General features: G+C 42.2%; 1 protein-coding gene across 1 annotated transcript; it reads left to right on the top strand.

Annotated features, from left to right (window-relative positions):
• Positions 1–1,495: 1,495 nt before the first annotated feature.
• LOC308309087 (angiogenin-2-like) lies at positions 1,496–16,407 on the top strand. The gene is made up of 3 exons (XM_080754553.1): positions 1,496–1,564; positions 7,849–8,210; positions 15,899–16,407. Exons 2-3 carry the CDS (start codon positions 7,867–7,869, stop codon positions 16,173–16,175), a joined length of 621 nt encoding a protein of 206 aa, XP_080610679.1. The 5' UTR covers positions 1,496–1,564; positions 7,849–7,866; the 3' UTR covers positions 16,176–16,407.
• Positions 16,408–16,655: the final 248 nt, after the last annotated feature.

The raw sequence follows: 16,655 nt of genomic DNA, 5'->3' as shown, positions 1-16,655 counted from the left end.
TGTGTGTGTGTGTGTGTGTGTGTGTGTGTGTGTGTGTGTGTGTGTGTGTGTGTGTGTGTGTGTGTGTATATAAACACATCACAAAGCTATTACTTTTTTCTGGCATCTGCTACTTGAATTAAAGTGATTTGATGACATCAAGAAGGGCCTGTCAGCTCCCTTCACGGCTTCTATAGGCAAAACCCCACTGCAATATTTAGTTTTCAAGAGTGTTGTGCGCACAATTCAGTAGCTTTACAAAGTTATACTGTATATAAATGTGCAAGACAAAGATCCCGAAAACTATACCACATCCTTACAGAATGAGAGGAACTTTTTCCCATTCCAAGTACGATTGTCTAATAAGTAAAGTCAGTTCCGCTATTCCAAAGCCCAACTGTATAGGGTAGCCAATAGGGTTGCTTAGCTGGTCATTTATAGCTGGTCGTTTTAAAAGTAGTTATCAAGTTTAAAAGAAGTGTGCACCCCTGCTCCACACTGACCAAAACCTGTGAGGCCTGGGGGGACAACAAGGAGTCGTCTGCTTCGGTACCTGGGCCTTGTACTGGGGTAAGGGGCTTAAAGGGGAAGACCACCCATTTTCAATATTGAAATATGTCATTAATATACCTTAGAGGAGTTGTGTGGAAATAGAAAAAAAGTTCCCCCCATTCTGTGTTGCCTAGAACTGGAGGATTGATTTTGGGGTTTGTATTGTAAAGTACAATGTTTGATGTCATCAAGTTGTACTTTACAATACAAACCCCAAAATCAATCCTCCAGTTCTAGGCAACACAGAAGAGGGGGGACTTTTTTCCTATTTCCACACAACTCCTCTAAGGTATGTTAATGACATATTTCAATATTGAAAATGGGTGGTCTTCCCCTTTAATGTAATGTGACATGTTGAAAGCATGTTTAGATAGTTTTTCTTTAATTTCTATTTACACAAACATTATACTTTGTTGTTTGATGACTAGGGTTCATGTTTACCCTGGTCTCCTGCTTGTAGCATCGCTGTAAACTCTATACTGTATATAAAATACATGGTAATAAAATATGTTGAAGTTAAATTGTTGGATGTTGCTGTTCAGTTGATGGTCCTGCAGTTTTAACCGAGAGTAACATGACAGTCAGTGAGTCAGAGTCAGTCATTGAGGTAAAGTGGTTAATATTCTTTCTTTCTTTCGACACGGTACGACATAGCCTACATTTACATTGCCAAAACAAGTGTGAAATTATAAACACAACAATGTATGTACAATTCAAGCTATACTGTAGGTTTAGACTCTAGAGTCTAGACTCTACTACAATAAAGGAGGTTTTAAACAGCTGAATAAAATTGTAGTTAAAATTAACTCTCTCTCCCTCTCTCACAGACACACACAAACAGCCTGCCATTGGCCGTTGGTATCCAGACAGGGCAGTAACTGGATATCCTCCCAGCCACGTGTGTGAGGTGACGTCACCCAGCTATAACAGACATGCACCTCCCCCTCCCGGTCAGAACGTGGAAGTGTGACCAACCTCTGGAAACTCAGCTGTCTGAAAGCACACTGAAAGACTGAAACCTCTCCGATACAAGGTAGGAACCTCTCTCTCACAAACACTGTGTGTGTGTGTGTGTGTGTGTGTGTGTGTGTGTGTGTGTGTGTGTGTGTGTGTGTGTGTGTGTGTGTGTGTGTGTGTGTGTGTGTGTGTGTGTGTGTGTGTGTGTGTGTGTGTGTGTGTGTGTGTGTGTGTGTGTGTGTGTGCGTGCGTGCGTGCGTGTGTGTGTGTGAGAGAGACTGACACTGTGTTTCCATAAAGCTCTATCTCTGAAACCGTTACAAACAAAGACTTCATCTCCTCTCCAACAAGAGTACTGTTGGAGCAGCCGAGCATTCTGTGTTGCATTCATTGTTGATTTGTAGACCAAACTTTAGCCTATAGTCATGTTAGAACACATGGCTGTTTGTAGAGCACTACAGTATGTTATTATAGGCTTTGGCTCTGTAGACACTATAGTAGGTGAGTCATCTGCGGGCGGCAGAGTTACAATTCAACATTCAAAGACCCAGGTTCTCGCTATAGTGTGAGAGTAGTTTTGGTGTAGCAGACTCCCTCAGACTGTTCTACAAAGTAGCACGTAACTGCAGTGTCAAGTGGAAAAAACATATTTACGTCCAAAACTGTAACTTTTCAGGAAGTGGAACCATTTATTTTGTGCAGTCTCGTGGCAGACTTCATCAGGCTGCTATACTATAAAGTTATAAGGGCTGCTACAAGTAATGTCGAACACATACAGTATAATACAAGACCTACAAGTAAGGTAATAACGCTATTATAATACAAGGAAGGCAGTCATACAATACGTAATATTATGAGAACGATGAGATATTAAGTAAAGGGTAAAAGCCTAATAAGTGTGCAAAAATCTGTCTAGACAGGGGTCTAGACAGATCAGTTACTACAGGGGGTCCTCCAAATCGTTGTGTGATCGAAAGGTTTTTTTTTTTCCTAGCGACCATATTCTGAGAACTTTAGCCAAAAATAGGAGATCTACAGCTGCGAGGCGTTGTGAGCTTGTAGATCGGCTATTTTCAGCAAAGATCTTTGGTGTAGAGGGGAAAAAGAGCAGACTAAGTACAGAGTGAAAGGTCAAGTGTATTAAGTATTGACGGTTCAAGCGGTTAAATATCTGAAAACACAAATTGACATGAATCCAAAATACACTGACGATTGTGCTGTCAAACGAAATGGAAAACTATATGGAATCTATGAACAGGTTGTGGGGGTCCCTGCTTCATCTCTCCCTCAACTAAGGGGTCCTTGGCCTGAAAAGGTTGAAGACCCCTGGTCTAGACAATGGTATAAATATAACCCGCAGGCAGACTTATCCACTTTCAAAACGGCGCCCCTAGTTTGGACATGTCATAAAACCTTTAGAAAAATGCCTATAGTGTCACAATCAAAACATGAAATGAAACTCACACCTGTTGACGTCTATCCATGTTCAGGGGTGGACTGTGGTCACTTACAGTATATTCACCATAGAGAGAGTCTATCCATGTTCAGGGGTGGACTGTGTGGTCACATATATTCACCATAGAGAGACATGGCAGGCAGGGCTGGATTAACCATTGGGCCAGTGGGGCCGTTGCCAGGGGCCCTTGGCTCTCAGGGGCCCTTGGGGGAACTGGGCCGCGTGGTCATTGACAATTTACTAAAACAACACGTGCATTCTTATGGCGTGGCTGTATTATTAGCAGTATGGTTGCCAGTAGGGCAGTTCCTATGAACACAATGGGCGTATACACAATCTGATGTCATCAGTGATGTCATCAGTGATGCTGATTGTAGTTGAGTTCAATGGGGTGCTAGCGAGCAATAGGGCAACCAGTTTATTGTTCTAGTCCGGCCATTATTTTTGCCAGACCCATGAAATGGGTAGGCCTACATAAGCAAATGTCGGTCCGGGTTTTCTATATAAAGGGTATATATGATGATGACATGATGATGACATGCCTACAAAAGGCATGATGTCATAAATGATGATGACAGACAGGGGGTCTGGCACAACCAGGTTGACCTGGTCTAGTTATTAATTACGGTCAACATAGCCATTCGGGAAGCAGCATTCTCGGTGACGTCACCATTATAGAGGATGCTCATTGAGGTCAATGGGAGAGGTGGGGCCCCCCCCCCCCCCCCCCCCCACTGGGAGAGGTGGGCCCCCCCCCCCCCCCCCCCACTTCTCCCATTGAGTAATAGCTTGAGTAATGGTCAAGTGCAGCCTGACCAATCAGGCTGATATAGAGATCCCTGATGTCATCAATATTAAGCCAGTTGTAATATTTAAATTAATTGTTGTGGGTTGCAACAAATTATATATTATATTCAATATTATATTTAACTGAAATAATATAGGCTACTAGTGGTCCAGGGCTCAAAAAAGGTTGAGAACCACTGATCTATTTCTATCTCACAGTTACCCTAATTCTGTTTTCTTACTTTATACAACCTTCTATTGTTAACTCATTTTTGACTGAATTTCCTAATGTTTCCTAATGATTAGGGCTGTCACAATTATTACATAATCGCCTAATCGCAATTATTTGAGGTAATCGCAATTAAGCTCACAACATGTGAGCTTGTAGATCGTCTATTTCCACTATCAATGTTATTTTTGAGCGGTGGTCACACCGTCTCCATAGCGTGGCCGTGTGTGTAGGTATGTTTGTTTGTTTGTATGTGGGTTTGTATGTGGGTCTGTATGTAGCCTCAAGCCTGTGGTGTAGTACCTTTTCTGACCACACATGTTAAGGGAGGGGCGCTGTTGTTCAGGCCAGGCCACACACACACACACACACAGGGGGGGGGGGGGGGGGGGGGGGGGGACCACCGCTCAGTTCACACTGGTGTGATTTTTGAGCGGTGGTCACACCGTCTCCTATACGTGGCCGTGTGTGTGGGTATCCGTCCGGCCGTCCGTCCGGCCGTCCGTGTATGTAGCCTCAAGCCTGCAGTACCTTTTCTGACCACACATGTTAAGGGAGGGGCGCTGTTGTTCTCACACACACACACACACACACACACACACACACACACACACACACACACACACACACACACACTGGGGAAGGGTGGGTCAGCATGTGTGGTCAAGTATTTTATTATTATTATTAACAAACTGAATGTTTTAGGGTCAAATAAATTAGAGTGTGTGAAGAAACTACAGCATTGTAAAGCACACTAACCCCGCTGCACCCACCCAGTAGTGCTGTTGCACAGCCTCCACGACCACCGCTCGGTTCACACGGGTGTGATTTTTAAGTATAAAGTTGTCAAATATGTCAGTAATTTCTTTGTATATTTAGGTTATGTGTCATAATTGCCATGTTCAACTTCAAAGCTTAAAAGCTAAACAGAAATGTAATTGTCAACGACAAAAACACAATTAAATCGTTAATCGCAATTATTTGAGTGACAAATAATCGTCATGTAAAATGTCATAATCGTGACTAATGATGACCCAACCAGACACTTCCCCTTCTCTAACTTCTTGACCTCCCAGTCAAGAAGTTCCAAGTAAATGACTACATTGACATGTCATCATAGTTCACCAGGTCATTTGGTGCAGTGGTTCTCAACCTGTGGGTCGGGCGGGACCCCCAAATAATTTTGGGGGGTCTCCAAATGATGATAACTTAATGTGCAACATTGTTTTCTCACTCAACTTTAAACAAATCAACATCAAGTTTAAGTGTACAGAGGGTATCTGCACATTTCTAAAGTGACAATTTAAGGACCTTTTAATATCTCCAAAATGTCAAATTAAATATTGGCCAAATTCTCAAATATTAAAGGCAGAAATAAGTGCCCTCCACACTAGGTGCGGTTGCCGTCGGGGCTGCCGCTAGGATCAGCGGTGGCCGCACCGCGGTGAGACACAAACACACTCGCTCAGTGAGTAAACGCCGCGCGGTATTTCACAAAGATGAACACAATCCATCTCTCACCGCCCGCGTACGCATGCACAAACGAGCACGCTCGTGGTGGATTTCACGGGACCGCGCCCGCTCGCCTCGCCGTCCCAAAACTTCGCTGCGCGGCCGAAAAAGACGCCCGCCTCTCATTGAAAATGAATTGCTAGGAGGCGGTGACCGCGCCTAGTGTGGAGGGCACCATAGTGTGTGCATATATGGGGGGTGTGGGGAGGGGGTTTAAGAAGTGGCCTTGGTTTGTTGTACAACCGTAGGGCCTCTCACTGGAGGAGGAGACTCTTTGTCCTTACAGGTGGGCAACCACCGGTACACGTATATGATATGTCCAATGTGATGAAGTACAATGTAATGTCTCTTGCTCTATTTTAAAGAAAAAAATAAAAAGTTGGTCACAAAAAAATATATATATTAAAGGCAGAAATAGTGAAAATAGCAGATCTACATGCTCACAACACCTCGTGCTGCGAGGCGTTGTGAGCATGTAGATATGCTATTTTCACAATACAATTGTGTTGCTGATTTAGTGTACTAAATAACTTAAAAAGTGACCAAATAACTTCCTACATTACCGAATGCATGGTCAGGGACGACATGCAATACCTTCACGGACCACCAGTGGTCCACGGACCACCAGTTGATTGCGACCGAAGGTCGCAGTTTAGTATGAGAAACGGCACATCATGTCTCCGTCCAGACATCTGTCGGTGTACTTTTTTTTTTACAATCCACTGGGTTTCCGCTCTGACATCACTGTGATGTCAGGGGAACTGCACTAATATAATCCCTTTTATGCCTATATATGGAGATCCCTGATGTCTTATTAAGTCCATATCTAACAGGACTTCATATGGGAATGCCCATATACTGTATGGAGGAAGACAGCCCATATCTGTATGGCTTGCGCTTGAGTGTGTGTGTGTGTGTGTGTGTGTGTGTGCGTGTGTGTGTGTGTGTGTGTGCGTGTGTGTGTGTGTGTGTGTGTGTGTGTGTGCGTGTGTGTGTGTGTGCGTGCGTGCGTGCGTGCGTGCGTGCGCCTGTGCGTGTGTGTGTGTGTGCACGTGCGTGCGCGTGCATCCTGGACTAATCTCACACACCGCTGTTCTGATCAGTAGCACAGTTCTTGTGCTCACTGCCAGCCGCCAGGTTTGTTTGTACAAGACATTTCACCTTGTCTGGGTCCACACACACACACACACACACACACACACACACACACACACACACACACACACACACACACACACACACACACACACACACACACACACACCATAGACTGCTTTCAGTCTCCAGTCTGACTTCAGGCCACATTTCAACAAGTCCTTTACATCAGAGTGGTTCTCAACGTTGGGTCCAGGGACCACCCAGCGGTCCAAATAGACCATTTATGGATCTGTAACCCTGAGAGTGTAAAATGGGTTTATTTCAATATTCAATTCAAACTTTATTCCAGACACACATGGGGTCGATTGAGTACATACTGTACATATCATCAACATTAAAAACAAAACAAAACAAACTAGAGGCTGACTCTCCAGTGTTTACGTAATTATTGGCCACTTTAATCCTCTGCATGCTACCTTTCTTGTATGTGCACCACAAGAAGGCTGTATACTGTCATGGGAGTGCAGAATGCTTTAAAAAGTGCACACTTGACAGCACACCAACACATACTGAACCTGCGAAGCAGCATATTAGCCTGGGCTTAAAGTTTGCAGCACTGTCTGGAGATACAGTATCTCTATGATCATGGAGATTATTATCTCTGGGAGACCCCAGCGGTTCTTGTATCGGTTTTATTGAGGTTAATGTTAGGAATATCTTTAGGTTTAGGCATAGTTTTACAGAGGTTAATGTTAGGAACAAGTTTAGGGTTAGGCATAGTTTTACTGAGGTTACGTTTAGGAATACCTGGTGGCGACCGTTATAGGTCACCGAATTTGACCTAGGGCGAGTGTGTTTTGGGGGAGCGAGCGTTCTTGTATTCCCTCTGTGGCATAAGGCCGGGGCCACACATTTAAAGCACATGCTTTATGCTTTACCTGGGGGGAGGCGGGGGGTAAAGCAGCCTCCAATTCATTCCCTATGGAAGTCACATGGGTTAAAGAGGCAAGTTTGCTCTAAGCTTTTCTTAAAGAGGTGGTGCCATAGTTTTGTACTTTTTCTGTTTTGTATGTGTCTATGGAGTTAGCATTACTCTAATAGACCACCGGCAATAGACCATGGCACCCCAGCTTGTCTCTTCAAAACATGTGACTCCCATAGGGAATCCAATTGGACGCTGCTTTACCACCCACCTCCCACCAGGTAAAGCATAGAGCATGTGCCTTAAATGTGTGTACGCTGCCTAAAACTAGCAGTGAAACTGTTGAATCTCCTCCAGGACCTCTTCGGCGGAACGATGGCCAGCACGTCTCTCTCTCCCCTCCCTCCCCTCCTCCTCCTGTCCCTCTCCGTCTGCTGCGTCCTGCTGGTGGCGCCCCGCCCGTCCCTGGCCAAGACGGACGCCCCGTGCCAGCGCTCCCGGTGGAACAACGGCTTCAGCACCTTCCTGCGGAGACACTTGCGCCCGGGGATGCCCAGCTCACTGGACCAGAACGCCTGGTTTAAGTTCATCAGGAACAGCACGGACAACAAGTGCAACCGGCCCACGCAGTCCTTCATCCCCCCCGCCGAGCTGGAGCAGGTGAAGGCCGTCTGCTCCAGCCAGGGTGGCAGGGTCTACAAGGACAATCTCTGCATCAGGTATGTGTGTATTTATATGTACTGTATGCACCCATCTTATGGGCCTCATGATTAGGGATGGGACGATTATCGTTATTAAAAAACACTCACAATAATCGTATCGTGGAGATTTACATTTATCGTGAAATGATGCCCATGCATTGGGATCAATTCACCTTTTATTTGCCGAGCTGCATATCGGATACCATTTTAAGACCTCTATAATTGGTGAAATGGACCTGGAAATAACGTACTTGATAGTCTTTTCATCGCAATGCGACATATTGTGAGCTTGTAGATCTGTTGTTTTTTGGCAAATGTTCCTCCCCAGGATAGTGGATGTTGGGGGTATTTTGATAACATCGATAACATCGTAAATGCGACATAATAATCGTGACATGACATGTTCATATCGTCCAATCCCTACTCATGATATGGCCACTGTGGGGCCCTACTCGATCACACCACAGCGGCACTCAGAATAAGCCGATCCTAATGCTTGATTTGAGCTTTGAATCTTGAAAAGTAACAGTTTGGGCTATATGAGTTTTCCAGTTTCCACCCAGCACTCTATACGTACGCTGTCAGGTGGAAACCATGTACTGCACATGTCCAATACTGTCACATTTGAGGAAATGAAAGAACAAAAAAGAAGAATAGTTCCAATGGATTGAATGTCACAAGCTTTCAGTGGTTAAATATTTATAAAACCCACAGTCGACTCGTCACGTCCCTTGTCCCTACGCGCTGTGAGCTTGTATCTGCTATTTTCACATAACACGGTCATACAATGAAGAATGAAATGTGGATATAAAAGATTTCTGCCCGATAGCAACAATATGACATTATACTGGAGTGGGAAAACATTATTTTCTGTGTCCGATGAATGCACAAGATAATACAGCAGTTCTCTGCTTACTAGATTTTATTCAAAACTCTGTCTCAACAACACAAAAGTTTAGCACTTTGGTAGATGTTTCGGTTGTGTAATTTCCTTTCCATGTAACTTATAATATTGGCGTGATATCTTCAATAGTTGCTACACTGATTAGAAATTGTCAAATTGAGATTCTTTATGTTCTCCTCAATGACTTATATTACACCTTTGACGACGAAAGGATGAGGCCCAATTTCTCTCCAATAATATTGGAAAGAAACTCTTCCTGGGCAGTGGGGCACCCACTTTTCATCTTTCTGGGGACCCACTTTTCTATTATTATTTGTATAAATTGTCAGAATCCACGTTGTTTTGCGTTCGTTGATGTGCTAAAAGAGTGACTTTGAGCCATGTTTCGCTGTGTAATGTAAGTCATTGAGGAATTGGGAAGATGGACTTAAAAGTAAAGTATACATGATTCGAACATGCACGGTACATCATTATCAGACTTACTATAGATTCACCCTTGTAAATCTTCTTGTTTATGTAGAAAACCAGGCCACCAGTTGAAAACCTCTGATATAGACCTGTTCATGAATTAAATACAGAGGGCTTCCAACGTAAAAAAGACCGTAAAAGGTCTTATTTAGGATGTTGCTTTTATGCAGGGTGTTTAATTGTACTTGTACTGTACTACATTTCAGTTGTATTGACTATACTTGTACTGTTCTCCATTTTTGTCTAATAAAATAATCAATCAAAGTATACAAATTAAAGAAGGGGTGAAGGAGGCAACACCGCTTAATTGAAAGAACAAACAGTTTTAAGGATTTGAACAGGTTCAGTAACAGTGTATGCTCTTGAGAGGTTGAAACTAAAGAAAATTACTCCAAAGCACACTCATGTGGTAAAGAGGGTTACTGCAGCACATTCACATTAAAAGGAGACGGTTCACAGATCAATACTAGGCTTGTTGGAGTTGATTACGTTCAAGTATGGAGAAAGATATTTCGTTATTTTATTTTAGGCTAAATCATTTTGCTCTTCACTGACTCAAATCATACGGTAGCAGCAAAATAAATGCTGCTTCACTCAATTTTTTATGAATTAGAATAAAATAATATTAAGTTGCACTGTCTACTACTTATGTATTCACTGTCATGTTTGTTATTATATCTACTGGTATTGTGAATTTGAGTACAACGTGTCACTTTGTGATGCATAAGCTTGTAGATCAGCATTTTTTAAGTAGGCCTGTACAATTATTAAACATGTCAGTCATTTCTTAATTTGTGTCATATCTATGGAGTTATTTTCGATTCATTATTGTGTAAGCACCTTTCTGATGTTGAGCAGTTGTATATTAAGAGTTGTGCAGTCGTACCTCTGAATTTGCAGACTTGTATGATGGAATCTGAACGTGAAAAGTAAAAAAAACTCAAACACTCGCACGCTTTTCTTTCTGCAACTGCAAATTCCGGTCTTCAAGCTCGCAAATCGTGACCTTCACGGTTTTGCCAGATTTTGAAAGGGACATATCGATGATTATGTTGCAATATCACGAGCATGTAAAAATGAGGATTTGCGAGCGCGTAGAAAGGCAGTTGAGGTCGTAAAAGTAAATGTGTGGGTGAATGGGCAGAGCGCACACGTGTATAATGGAATCTGGAGAAAAAAAAACACTCTCTACACTTACAGATGTCAGTTTGCAACCTCTCGAATCTTCATGTGCATTTGCTCGCATTTTTTCAGTGTCGCCTGCTCGCTTTTGCCAAATATTGCATCCACATATCGAGGAATATGTTTCAATTTAAAGAGCAACAGTTTAAACTAATCTGAGCAAGTGTAGAAGGGATTTGAGGCTAATCTGAGCGCGAGCAGAGAGTGTCTGTGTGGGAGCGCGAGCGTACGGCTAATCTGAGCGCGAGCAGAGAGTGTCTGTGATGCGGGAGCGCAGGGATCAGCTCTACTGCCTTGTAGGAACTGCAATGATTTTTCTTCACCACCCGGGGGAGCTGTTTTCAATGTGTAGTCAATTTAGACCATTGGTTCTCAAAATGGACCCCCAGATTGACACTTATTAGCCCGCGGACCCCTATTAATCTAATAACCAGTGATCAAGGAAGCCAAAGTTACGTTGTCACTATCACAGAGATTATCTTGTGTTGTGATGTACAGTAGGCTACCTTACCTCTGTCAAAAAGACGTTTCTATTAACATGCAAATTCATCTAATAACAGTGAAAGTAAAGTTGTCCATACAGTATCACTAGAGATTAACTTGTATTGAACCCTCTGCTAACACAAATGCGTTTCTATTAACATGCTAATTAATCTAATAACGATCTAGACTAAACGATCATTTAGTCTCATGATCTGTAGGCCTACCTTTGAATGATGCCATCAATCATTAACAGCTGCCAAAGTAATCAACCACCATAATATTGTAACAGTTGACTTTTAATTTGTACTCTACCTGCAATGTCATAATCACTGGTAACCTATTAACCTTATTATTAATTAATAAGGTAACTTCAATCAGAAAACTATATACTACTAAGTGCAGTATGCCCCCCCCCCCCCTTATTATAATTTCCAATACTTTTCATTAACATGTATTGTATGTATTATGGATGTTTTTTATTGTCAATAGACTGGTTGCATTCGAGTTGAATGGCTTGGGATAATATATATCCTGTACAAAAGCCTCGCTCTGTTTTATTTATTTGTATTTATTATTTTTTATGTATTATCATTTCATCTTGGTTGGTCTCTTGTGGTGTTCTGTATTTTGCTGGCATCTTCCAAACTGAAGCTGATGGTGGTGTGTTCTGGTAGACATCACTGGCAATGGGCAGGGGAGGTGGCTGTGCTTTCACCAGGAGTGGCAGCTGGGAAATAATAAAAAATACATAATTATAACCACACAACATGACAAATACATGTAACATATGGCATTGCATTGTAATAGTTACAGATGTTTTCATTAAAATCTTTTCTAGGTTGCCATGCCCAGGAGCAATGCCATTCCCAAGTTGTTAATAACTTTGCTGTGTGTGTGTGTGTGTGTGTGTGTGTGTGTGTGTGTGTGTGTGTGTGTGTGTGTGTGTGTGTGTGTGTGTGTGTGTGTGTGTGTGTATGTGTGTGCAAATGTAACCACATGTATTTATCTATGTACAGTGTGTGTTTTCGTTTTTTTTTTTTTTTTTTACCTCATCCCTAAAGTGCATTTAAAACATTTACCTGGTAGACCGGGTACATTTCAGCAGGTAACAGGTATAACAACACATCGGTTTTCTGGGCCTAGAAAGAAGGGGGGAAAACCTGGATCAAGCACATATAGTTTTCTGAAGTTATAACCATTACAAGGATATGTTATCACTGCTTCCTGAGAATTATGCATTATTCTCTGTCCTATACAGAGATAGAGGGGCATATACTGTAAACTGAAATGGGATTGAGTGTTCATTACAATAATAGGTTAACAGTGATTATGACATTGCAGGTAGAGTAGCCTACAAATTAAAAGTCAACTGTTACAATATTGTGGTGGTTGACTACTTTGGCAGCTGTTAATGATTGATGGCATCTTGTAAAGACAAATCATGAGACCAAATGTCTAGTGATTGATCACGATCGTTATTAGATTAATTAGCATGTTAATAAAAACACATTTTTGTTAGCAGAGGGTTCATCACAATACAAGTTAATCATACTGTATGGTATGGACAACTTTACTTTCACAGTTAGATGAATTTGCATGTTACTAGAAACGTCTTCTTGACAGAGGTAAGGTAAAGGTACTGTACATCACAACACAAGATCTCTGTGATAGTGATATTGACAACATAACTTGGCATCCTTGATCACTGGTTATTAGATTAATGGTTATTAGATTAATGATCATAGGGGTCCGCGGGCTAAAAAGTGTCAATCTGGGGGTCCTTGACATGAAACATTTTGAGAACCTATATGGTCTAAGTTTAGCGCTGGTCCGTCCATATAGTGAATGTTATGGCTCAGTAGTTTTGATCTTCTTGATCCAAAGCTACAGTATGGCTAATATGAACCAAGGCAGCCTTTTCACTCATTCACCTAAAGCGACGCAACATCAACGTTTACTAAACAATGGTGAAATCAATCGTCTAATAAACAATAACTAACTTACCCTGGGTGTCGCCTGTAAGTTCCCGACGTTCAGTTGTTTGTGTTAGAGATGGATGGGACGTTCGCGAACGAATCGAGCATTTGAACGGCTCTTTGAAATGAACGATGGGATCCGGTTCGCAGTAGGAAGCCGTTCCTTTCTAATGAACAGTGGTGGGAAAAGTAGCCTACTGATTGATTGATTGATTGATTGATTGATTGATTGAAGGCTTTATTAGAAGTTTGCATAGGAAAATGTACAGATTCATGACGGTACAGTTCACTGGTACAAGGTCTACTAAAAGGAGATCCATGAAAAGACTAAGCTTATTTCAACAGGAAACCATTTAAGTATCTCATATAACATTGAATGACAGACAAATAGAACACAGTACTATGCAGTAGATATGTAAAGAAAAAGGAAAAAAAAAAAAAGAAAACAGTAAATCTAAACAAACAGTAAGTAGCCTATATACAAGGAATATACAGTAAATCACTCAATTTCTACTCAATTTCTTTACTTAAATAAAAATATCAATACTGCAATCAAGTAGAAGTTTGGAATGTTAATGTACTTGAGTAAAAGTAAAAACGTATTGGTATCAAAATGTACTTAAAGTACCAATATTAAAACGTAGGCCTACTCATTAGGCTATGCAGAATGTCCTGTTTCACAGGTTTCCCAATGAGTAAAATGTAGAAAAATCATTTGAAAAAAGCAGAAAAATCTTTTGAAAATAGCAGATCTACAAACTTACAATGCGTCGCTTTGCGATGCATTGTGAGCTTGTAGATCAGCTATTTTCAAATGGCAGGTTTGCACCTATATATGTCCGAAATAAATGTAGGCCTATATAAGGTTGAAGTTATTTGTAATTATAATCAAAATCTATAAAGTAACTAGTAGAATGAGCCAGTCTTTTGAACGGCTCTTTGAAAGGAACAGATCCCAGAGTTCCGGCTCACTTCAAAGAACCATAAATCCCATCTCTAGTTTGTGTGGTCTAAATAATAATACTCCTTTCATACGTTCCGGTGCCTAATCACTGTTGCACGTTCCCCAGCAACAACGTTTCACCATGGCGTTATTTTAATTTTGTAATAATATAAATAAATGTTCTTGATTATCTGGCGATTGATTAATAGGCGATCTTGATATGGGGAGTTGACGACACATTGAAAACAGCTCCCCCGGGTGGTGAAGAAAAATCATTGCAGTTCCTACAAGGCGCAGAGCTGATCCCATGGCTGATCCTGTGCTCTCTCGCTTCTCCTCAGTCACACACACACTCGCACTTCCGTAACAAAATTATTCTGCAAAGCAGATTCACCTCACGAATTTGCCTCTGCTCGCGCTCAGATTAGTTTTTACACGCTCGCAAATCGCCGTGTACACTTTCTCAAATCAAGATTGGAAGCGCTCGAATTTTTTCAGTGTCCCCTGCACGGTTTTGCCAGATTTTGAAAGAACATATCGATAATTATGTTGCAATATCGTGAGCGACAGTTTACCACATTTGAGCATGTGTACATGAGGATTTGCGAGCGCAAAGAAAGGCAGTTGAGGCTGTAAAAGTAAATGTGTGCGTGAGCAGGGGGAAAAAAACACTCTCTACACATACAGATGTCAGTTTGCAACCTCTCGAATCATCATGTGCAGATGCTCGCATTTTTTCAGTGTCGCCTGCTCGCTTTTGCCAAATATTGCATCAACATATCAAGGAATATGTTTCAAAATAGAGAACAACAGTCTCAACTAATCTGAGCAAGTGTAGAAAAGGATTCGAGGTCGCAAAAGACGACTTGTGAACGTGTAGACAGAGATTTGTATTTTTTTTGCCTTTTCACGTTCAGATTCCATCATACAAGTCTGCAAATTCAGAGGTACGACTGCACAACTCTTAATATACAACTGCTCAACATCAGAAATCTCCTCTCACGAATAAGTTACAATAATAACTCCATACATATCTGCCATGTGCTATTTTATTGTGAAGCCTAAAAGCCAAATAGAAATGTATTCATGTTACGGGGCACGGTGGCGCAGTCGGTAGCGCTGTCGCCTCACAGCTAGTAGGTCCTCCTGAGTTCGATTCCCACTGGGAAGGCTGTGGGTGTGTTCTCTCCTCCGCGTCATCTGTGCCCATATCCTAGGTGGGGTTGGCAAAAGGAGCTTTCTGTGTGGAGTTTGCATGTTCTCCCCGTATCTCCTAGGGTCCTCACAAAAAACATGCAGTAATTCTGGTCTCTATATTGCCTCCCCCTGGCCAGCCGGGACGCCTGATGGAGGGGAAAGGAACTGGCTGGAATAACATGTTCCTTCCACGCGCTACGTCCAGCCGGGAAATATCTCCCCTGTCAGGTGAAAAGAAGCGGCTTGGACTCCTCATGCATAGAAAGAAGGAAGCATGAGGTCAGTCCGTTGCTCTCCCCAGGTTGGCAGAGGGAGTGTAGCGCTCAGGGTTACATTAGATAATTGGCACAGAGTGAAAAATGGGTTACAAAATCGCCGGCTAAAAAATGTAAGAAAAAAAGAAAGAAATGTATTCATGTTCCAAAGTTCAATGCCAAAAACAAAATGTCAATTATCTGTATGGGAATTAATCGTCAACTTAAATGTTGTCGTTGTGATGCCAGCCCTAAGCTTTCCTAGTGTTCACAGCGAGCATTGTTGTTGTCATTTGCAGCCGGAAGCCGTTCAAATTCGTCACGGTGAGGAGTTACGATAACACCTGCGGGATCAAGAGCGTCAGGGAGGAAAACAAGTACCTGATCCTGGCCTGTGAGAACGTGGACAACCAGTGCGTTCCCGTCCACTTCGAGGGGAACCCCAACGACGACAGACCCGACAACAACGCCCGCGCCTGCCAGGACCCCGACAAGGCCGTCGCTGGCGCCGCTGGCACGACCGCCAGCCTCTGGTTGGTCGCCGCTGTCGCGGTTCTCATTGTTAACGCTCACTAGCATGCTCTGCCCCCGCCGGCCACTAGGGGTATGTATGTGTTCACAGTCACACTGACTTTTTTTACATCAACTACTTTGAACCACAGTCTATATTCACCAGAAATAGACGATCAAGACGACAAGCTCACAACGTGATGCCTTGTGAGCTTTTAAATCGCCTATTTTTGGCAAAAGGATTTGGTGTTCATTGGTTGATCCATTGAATACTTTATTAACAGTTTGCAATATACATTGGTACGATTATACAATGATGCTAAAAAAGATAACAGATAAAGCCCTAAGGGCTTTGTTTGCATTGTAGTTCTATTTATTCAATTCATCAAGGAAAAGATGGAAACAAGCGATACATAAGTGCAATAACTCAGGTCTGTTTCACAAAACATAGAGGATTATAAATGGTTAAAAGTATAAACCACCTAGTCATTTCTCATGGGGTTTAACTTAAAACCCATGAGAAATTACATGAAGGTATAGCGGTTG

This window comes from Nannobrachium achirus (genome assembly GCF_963921795.1).
Source record: "Nannobrachium achirus genome assembly, chromosome: 2".
Lineage (NCBI taxonomy): Eukaryota > Metazoa > Chordata > Actinopteri > Myctophiformes > Myctophidae > Nannobrachium > Nannobrachium achirus.
This window is presented reverse-complemented; position numbering and strand designations above follow the sequence as displayed.

Coding starts and splice junctions, on each gene's coding strand:
- LOC308309087 (XM_080754553.1), top strand. CDS start 7,867: ATGGCCAGCACGTCTCTCTCTCCCCTCCCTCCCCTCCTCCTCCTGTCC. Junction 8,211..15,898: donor AAGGACAATCTCTGCATCAG/GTATGTGTGTAT, acceptor TGTCATTTGCAG/CCGGAAGCCGTTCAAATTCG.